At 32.4% G+C, this 8,991-nt stretch overlaps 1 protein-coding gene across 1 annotated transcript; it reads right to left on the bottom strand.

The window, feature by feature from the left end:
* Positions 1–3,151: 3,151 nt before the first annotated feature.
* Positions 3,152–5,645, bottom strand: LOC112520827 (1-aminocyclopropane-1-carboxylate synthase-like). The gene is made up of 2 exons (XM_025129431.1): positions 5,074–5,645; positions 3,152–4,332 (listed from the first exon to the last, which is right to left on the bottom strand). The coding sequence occupies exons 1-2, from the start codon at positions 5,538–5,540 to the stop codon at positions 3,336–3,338; spliced, it is 1,464 nt and encodes a 487-aa protein (XP_024985199.1). The 5' UTR covers positions 5,541–5,645; the 3' UTR covers positions 3,152–3,335.
* Between the last annotated feature and the right edge of the window lie 3,346 nt (positions 5,646–8,991).

The following is an 8,991-nucleotide window of genomic DNA, read 5'->3' as shown; positions in this document are numbered from 1 at the left end:
ATACAATAAAATGTTGTTTACATGTAATCATCTTAATTTGGCTTTATAAAAGTATTTTGGTGATTTTCACCCTGTAATAGCAACCTAAAAAATTACTCACTAAACGTTATGGTCTAACCCTCGTTTTGTTTTCAAAAATGTGTATTACAGGTCGGACACATGTGAAAGGTAAAAGGAAGAGAAAGATGTGAAAAAAATAGTTAATGCTTTACATTTGGGGATTTTTGGAAAGTTGAATATGTATGTACATGATTTATGAATTTGTGATATTCAAGTCATGTAATTACGTGAGCAAAAAGTTTGTATCTACTTTTGTATGTAGACATATATATGTACTCTGGGACCAATATATGTACATTTGTATTTCATGTTATATGGAATACATGTTTTATACAAATGAGAGTTGAGGTGTTACATTAAGTATGAAGAGATGTCAGATAAGATTTAAAAGATAAATACTGAAAAAGTGTCAAATTAATAGATTTTTAAGTATTCCAAACAAGACAAAATTGAAGATTATGCTTTGTATTACAAGTAATCATCAAACTCGATTATTGCATGTTGGAACTATTGATGGTTATTTCTTTTTATACATATGCACTCATGTAACCATATATTACGCTTTTAGTGGACATAATTTCAAGACTTTTAAAAAGACAAAACAAATGACAACACCATATTTATATATATTTACTTGATGGTTTTTTATTGCATTTTGTATTCCTAATGCTGAAACAAAAATTCCAAAAGATGCATTAAAACCCATTTGCCGGTTTTAAACCAAATATTATCGTTTAACTTCATATTTGGAATTGTATAATTAAGATTGGAGTAAGGACTTAAATGATATATAAGATATAAATATTTGGATTGAAGCGTGATAAATAAAATCGTTATAATAGATTTATAAGATGTTTTTTGACGTTTTAATAAGTTTTTGAAAACGCTTTTAAAATAAAATATCTTATTAATTAATTATAGAACACTCTTGAAAACTGTCTTATAAAATAGTTAAGATGACACTTGTGTTATATGACATTTTTTCAAATAATATCGTATAAAATAGTTAATACGGTACTATTTTTAAATACGTACTAAAAAAACTTGTAAAGATGCCTATAAAATTATTTTGTTGTAAGATTATTGTAACACTTTTAAATAAGATGTTTTTTTATTTGTTTCTATAAACTTAAGTCTTATAAAGTATTTTTAGTACATTTTTACATTTTAGAGTTCTATAAAATCAATTTTGTTATAGTGGATGGTTGTTTGTAGTTTACAAAAAAAATGCATTTAATATATGATAAAAGTATTTAGTTTTTGTTAAAATATCTTAAAAGCAATTAATTAAGTATTCAATACTCTTAAATAATATTTATTCTAATGTATCTATACTATATTATAAAATATTTGATAAAGACTCTTACAAACTATTTTTAATGTATAAAGTACTATTTATTGATGCACATTACTTAAAATTCAAAATTACAAGTAAATTATGCATAACTACAACTTATTAAAGCTCTATGTTTGAATTCGTGTAACTAACTGCGAATAAACATAATTAAATAGAGGATAAACATCTAATTTTAAAATATAAAAAATCTAAAATATAATTAGGATGATCATAGACTTCTAACAGAATATTTAGTTATTATCTTTTTTAAATATTATATTATTAACCTAAATTAAATTCTAATCAAAAATTTTAGTTAAGAAAATTACACCAAAACACAAAAACTTTTATAAAGATAAATTTGATATTGATATCGATATTTTTTTATAAAAAATTATGATATTTTTAGATTTATATTTTATTAAAAAATAAAAACATTATCGCTTTCTCAAAAACACATAAAAACGTATTATATTGACATTAAAAAGGAATAAAGCGAAACACTGAAATCAAGATGCGTCTCGATACATTGTACAGACACCCTTGTAGTAAACAACAAATAAATACATTCAAGATACAAATAAATTAAACCTCAAATATTAAATGTAAATTGTCATAAAACTTTGAATTAAACAAAAATGGTAAATTTGTGATTTTTACTTTGACACCTATATTAGGATATGTTGGTCTTGTAAGGGTTTACAAGATATGTATAACAGTTTGTAGAAGAGGATGGATGAATACAAACACAGTATTTTCAAATTTAAAATGTATATTGATAGGAGAAGATCAATACAAATTTTACAAGACTGTTTGCGGAAAGATAAGGTAAGAAAAACCTATATAAATTATCTTTAGTTACACACTAAATTTTAGCAAATAAGAAAAGATTTGGTGTAGAAGAAAGTAAGTTCTTTTACTTAAGCTCAAGGATGCTCAAAGTAAGATTTAGGTTAAGATAGTGTGTTGCGCGCACACTCTGCATGGAGAGGTAACATTTCTATTTATACCTATTGCATTAAATACACATTTAATGCAACATGATAGGGATAGAGTGCGTGTCAAACCTTTAAGGAGAAGACTTGTCATTTGCTACAGTGAATAGTACAAAAAGACTATTCATGAGCAGACATCATTTCACAAAGTTAGTGGATAGTAAAGTCAACTAGTCGGCTCCGTACCGTACTAACATTTATAAAGGGTATGGGTTTGTCCTTTGTGTGTGCAAGGACAAGACAACAATCGTGTTTCGCAAGCTTTATTTGATCGTTGGATGCTGGAACAACCTGAAGGTCTCTTCAGCATTAGCTGAGGCTTGAGCAGTATTCACACATATGTAGACAGACTTGTAATCCCTGAATACCGCTTCAGATCACGTACTCGCCAGTCTCTAGTCTTCAGTTTCAGTCTTCGACATTGGCTGAAGGTTCTTTGGTGTGAGTGTTGTCTTCTTGAAGTATCGCTGTCGCTGATTGAATTACAATACAAGTTCTTCAGTGATCACTGAACAAACTCAGTGAAGATCGCTGGAATTGAAAATACAGAAACATAAATACTTCATATATAGATAAAAAGAGATTATCATCAAATCACTAAAAAGAGAGGATAACAGTTTATACTCAAAAATTAGTTGTAACTTTTGATTTGTTTAAACATAAATTTAATATTTTTTTAATAAAAAGTTATAATTATTTTTTATTCTCATTTCTACAATAAAATCTTAAGTCATGCTTACATCACAAGGTACCAACTAATACCAAATGAAAATTTTATTTAAAATAATATGCATCAAATTGTAATTAAAAATTACAATAACACATCACACATATTATGGAATTACATACACTTCTAACAAGCTTCTTGATACAAAAAGCACACTAGCAAAACGTTGCAATGGCAATTGCACACCATGCATTAAAAGCAGTACCATACGTTCGCCCTAGTTTTGTGCTCGGAGCATCGGCGAGGTGATTGGCGAGTGTGGCGACATGATATCTTCCAGCCTTCGAGACGATAACTTGAGGTGAAGATTCTTTTGCCAACATTGTTTCTTGGTCTTCGCCAACGTYGTCTTGATCTCCAGCATCTTGTTTTTGTGCACAAACGATTTTATTCTCTGGACGGCGACTGTAACAGTCTCGTCGTCCATATTTGCAAAACAAACCCTAAACCAGCCGGGTTCCGAGCAGTGAAAAGACGATCCCGGTGAAACATTTAGCTTAATTTCACTTATTATAATCTTCCAAAATATCATTTCAGAGTCGAATGTTGGTTCTTTCAAGAAACGGCGTAAATCCATCCAGAAAAAAAGTCCGGCGTTGCTKTCCAGGCTGCCGATCCCGACTTGGGCTAGTTCCCTGCTGAGCATATCGTGCCGGTGGGCAAGCCGGCTCCGGTTCTTGGAAATGAAATTCTTGACGAAATGATCATCGGACAGCATCGAGCTGATCATGTGTTGGGTTTGAGTTGAAACGAGCCCAAAACTCGACATTTTACGAGCTATATTGACAAYGGTATCGTTGTAGGAATARACGATYCCGACCCTGAATCCAGGGAATCCCATGTCTTTCGAGAGACTAYAGACGATGTGGATTAGATTGCGATTGCAAATCGTGGGATATTCKTCGAYGATCTCGGCAATGCTAAYGAATTCATGSTCTGTGGTCACGGTGCCGGCATAGATTTCATCGCAAATTAGATGGATGTTTTTGTTATTGATGAAAGTTASGAGATTTTTTAAGGTTTCTTTGTCGAAGAAAGTCCCCARAGGATTTGATGGGTTGGTGATGAGTAAACCTTTGACTTTAATGTTTGACTCTTGGGCTTTCTCGTAAGCCTCCTCTAAGGCCTTAAGGGTGACCTTGAAGTTGTTCGAGCTTTCACAAACAACTGGTAAAAGCTCGACTCCMGTTCGCCATCTCAAATCACGATCAAACCTACAAAAAATGGATCAAACCATCAGTTAATTGATTTCTCTGGATAATTGATGTTTAATTATATCAAAATAACTCTCAGAAAGGTTGAAGTTGACTTGTCCTTCAATTACAAACGTTAAAAAAAAGATTTTCTTTTAGTTATTTTATTATAATAACATTAAATTATATATATAAAAAAGATAATAGTCAAGAATTTGACATGTCAAACTAAGAAAAAATATAGAATAGTCTTGACCCAAAATTTAAAATATGAATTTACTTCTAAATTAGAAAAATAGATGTTTGCGTTATGGGATAAATCGATATCAAGTTCTGGGGGTCGTCTAAATCCGGTAGAAATCGTGTTTTACAATTTTACGTATTTAATTATATTATCATGTACAAATTTATTAGTCAGAATAATCTGGATGACAAATGAGTAAATTAAATGTTTGTTTCATAAATATACAAATTTCAGATATCATATCTTTGAATTGTTATGAAAGATATGAAATACGTTTTCTAGTCTTTATATGTGTTAAGATACGGAAAAAAGAAACACCAAAATGGATTAGAGTACATGATTTTGATCAAACTTAATTATTCTACTTTCTTTGTCTTAAAATAACCATTTAGAAATGTCTAAAATTGTTGAATACCACATATTTTTAAGTACTCTGATAAAATAATTTAAAGGTTAATTAGTTGATAAACAAATTAGATGAAGATAATTAATAAAGGGTGAAATGAGTATAAACATACCCTGGATAATAAGGGGTGGGCACCAAAAAAGCTTCACCAGGGTTAGCCAAGCAAAAAGCCACGGTCTCATGAGCTCCGGTGGCTCCACCGCTCATCACAATCCGATCAGGGTCGAACCTCACACGGCCTCCTCTAACCTGACTCATGAAATTAGCAATCGCCTTTCTGAAACTGGGCAAGCCATGATAATCTTGAAAAATGGCTATCTCCTTGAAACCAAAACCTCCTTGAGGTGTGCATATGGAAGCTTCAGGGTGCTTCTGGATCCATTCTTCAACCAAATCAAAGCAAAGCTGGTTTTCAGCAAGACCCATTTGGATAACTCCGGTGGGGTTGCTTTCAGCATGGTAAGGATCTGAGTCGAAAGCTTTCCAGCCATCAAAGTAGGGGGAGTTTTCACCATGGCCATCGTTGGTTGCTATCTTGGATAAGCATTTGTGGCTGTTGTTGTTCAGTGGAACCTCCATTTCTGACTGAAGTTAGAGATGATCAGATAGATGGATGGAATTAATTGAGGTAATAAGAAATTAGGTTGAGAACTTGATGAAGTAGGGTTGGATATATATAGTGGATGAAGTGAATTGAAAGAAGAATTAAGAAGAAAAGTTAACACAGGCTGGTTGCCATATATGCATGAAGGTTCCTTTCACTTGTGGACCATTTTCTAAAAAAGAAAATAAGTGAGTTGGTTGTCGCTTACATTGGTTCCTTCCTTAGAAACAAGGAGTGGTTGATTTTGTAATTATTTGTATTAAAATATTTAGATATATAATGATTTTTGTGATGATTACTAACTAGTTTAGTATAAGTACATGATGGAATCTTCATAAACGTTTGGTTCGTATATGTAGTGTTCTTAAAAAGAAATGAAATATGAACCAGTGTCTGATTGGTTTGAGCTTGGACTCCAAATGTCAAAGTGTCTGTAGGTTTCAAGTTCAAATCCAAGGAGGAATAAAAATTTCCTTGTGGCCATGGAGGTTCAAATGCAGTGATTCCGGGCTACTCGCAAGGCAGGTGGTCTTTCCGGGATTAGTCGGCTCGCATAGCAGGTTGGATATCCAGGTTAATAAAAAAAAAAGAAATGAAATATGTTAAATAATTTAAGATATAAAAGAATTAAAATTGGATCGAATTAGGTTTTAATATATACATGTCTGAGCCGTGGAAAATGGAATCAATTGAGAATTGATTACACATCTTTAATATAATTTATTAGTTTTTATACTTTGATGATAATAATGATGATATTATTGCTGACTAATGCTAATAAATAATATTATTTATTAATAATATATTATATTAAGTAATGATAACAATAATAGATAGAGTGAATTGAACCGATTGTTGATGTGATTTATTTAAACTTCACTAATTGTTATTGGTAGTTTTGAGATTATATCATCTCTCCATTGTTTTTGTAATAGCCCTCTTTTTTATTTTGCTATATTTATATAAGTTTGGGGTGGAAATGTAAACCTTCCTTCTGTACAGGGGTTGAAGTTGTAAATAAGGGAGTTAATGAGAGGGACACTCTCATTTGTAGTCAACACCACTAGGGGTGTGTGTGTTTTAGAGGAAGGAAGAAGAGGTTAATCGAAGCTTTTGGGCGATTTAGGGAGAAATCACGACCATCTTTAGGTAAGAATTCTAATCTCTAGTCTAAATTCTCCATTAATGGAGTTTTGTTGGGTAAATTGGGAGATCTAGGGCTCCAATGTGTGTTTCATAGTGTACTGTTTGATTGATTATGGAAATCTATAAATTATGGAAGATTCATTCAGAAATTTTGATTTAAACTAATTCTTCCATTGTAAATCGCTATAGTTTTACATTAGTGGTTTGAATTTAATGGTGGAATTCCCATGGATGATGAATTCATAGTTGAAACAGGCATTTGGTTGACTAATTGGTGATTGTTGGTTTGGAAATTGTTTTGAGAAATTTACTTTTGATTCTAGATGATCATTTGAGTTGGAAATCGTGGTTCAATTAGTGAAATGGAGTTTCTGGAGCTTAAATGAACTGCGGATGAAGTAGCGCAAACAGTAGGTTGACGACATGGTGCATGGCCTAGGTCGCGGTGCAAGTCGTGTAAGCCATTATTTTGGCACGATTTCGCCTGTTTCATTTCTTGTTTCGAGCCAGGGTTTGAGGCGTTTTCCTAGGGTTTCTTTAGAGGGTTATACTAGAAGACTTTTGGCAGGTTTAAGTTGAGTTAGCACATTTCTTATCTTGGTTAATTCAGTCATTCAGTTTGAGCTTCTCAGGCGTTAGACTTGGGGTGGAGTGCAGAATGTTAGATAAGTTCTCTTACACTGATTTTTGTAGCTTGTGATTGTTCTAATTGCTTTTAAGCACCGATTATGGTTTTATGCGTTTAACCGTTTTATTTTGAAAATTTATCGTGTGATATCTTTTGTGTAATTGAGATAGAGATATCTCTTTGGGAGTGATAATTTGTGTGCCTTGAATTTCTTTCTCGGGCACATTTGATAGACATCTACAAGAGGCCTGAATAGTGAATGCCACAGGGGTGTGACGGTATGACTACAAATGTTGTACAATGTCCATGCGTTAGGAACATGCTTAAATTTTAATTGAGTATGGTAGTTTCAATTTTACCATATATGTCTTTTTCATTTCATCGAAAATCTATTTTACGGTATAGACGCTTATGACCTCCCCCTCTATTCCCTGCAGTCATGATTCCTCTGTCATTACGACCTTTACCACAATGATGTTGTCCATCACCCTCGCGGGATCGCGACCCTTTGTCCCGACCATTATAGCACGTGTGTCAATAAGGGTATCATTTCAAAAAATTTACCTACCATAATGGGTATTCAAGAATCAGTACATGAAATTGATTTGCCTCCGTGGAAAGAATGATTCATTTAGATCGACATGAGAGTCCCACAAAGAATTTCCATGATACACAAGAACAATCATATCGTTATTTCAATTGTTTATAAATGATGAAATGGTAATTAAGGGAATTCACTAGACCTTACACGATCCAGACAGTGGTTGGCATGGTGTTTAGTGTTTGTCGTCCTTAGCTTTTAAATAATTCTCAGTTGTGGATGTATGTAACACTCTACAAACATATGAGAAGCATTGAGAAATTATGTGGTTAATTACTTTTAGTGTCCGTTTGGTGTTGACTAATTGGTTATTTTGAAGTTTTGGGTTGTTATAGTTTCAGTTTGTTAATATCATTCCCTTCTGCTCTTAACAGATGTTAAGTCCATCCATTAAGTTAAAGGGCATTTTTGGTTATTTTTTTCGTCTTCCATTAAAAATAATAATTATACAAGTATGTTAATCTTGTGTACAAATAATTAAACCATTTCAAAACTCACCCCCTCCTTCTATCGTCCCTTCTTGTAGCAACCACCAATGGCACCATTGTCATTCCCCTTTCCTCTGTCATCCTCTCCTACTGGCATCTACTCTGATACAAATTTTCAAGATGTGATCAAGTTTGAAAAGGCAACAAAAATTGAGGTTGAGGATAAATTAATTGTTGGAAGCATTTTATTGTAATAAAAAAGATGAAACCACAAAGAACATTAGGGTCGTTGATTTGGTGTGGCAAGATTTGATCCAGTAGTCGGAGCGAATGCGAGGAAAGAGGGTGAACTACCTCGTCATGTAGAACCTAAAACTATAGTGATTTACGGGAGTAGACGATGAAGGGAAGGGTGGGTTGTTTTTATATATTTTTATAATGCTTTAGTTGCTTGTGCATAAACTTTATATACTTGAATATTTAACTCTTTTTAATTAATAAAAAATATTAAATGACCAAAATGCCCTCTAACTTAATTAATTGATGGACTTAATATCCATTAGAGATTGATGCAAAATGGTATAAGTAAATTGAAATAGTGAAAATACGGTGTAATTTTAAAA

Source organism: Cynara cardunculus (assembly GCF_001531365.2).
Source record: "Cynara cardunculus var. scolymus isolate 2C chromosome LG 11, CcrdV1, whole genome shotgun sequence".
Taxonomy (NCBI): domain Eukaryota; kingdom Viridiplantae; phylum Streptophyta; class Magnoliopsida; order Asterales; family Asteraceae; genus Cynara; species Cynara cardunculus.
This window is presented reverse-complemented; position numbering and strand designations above follow the sequence as displayed.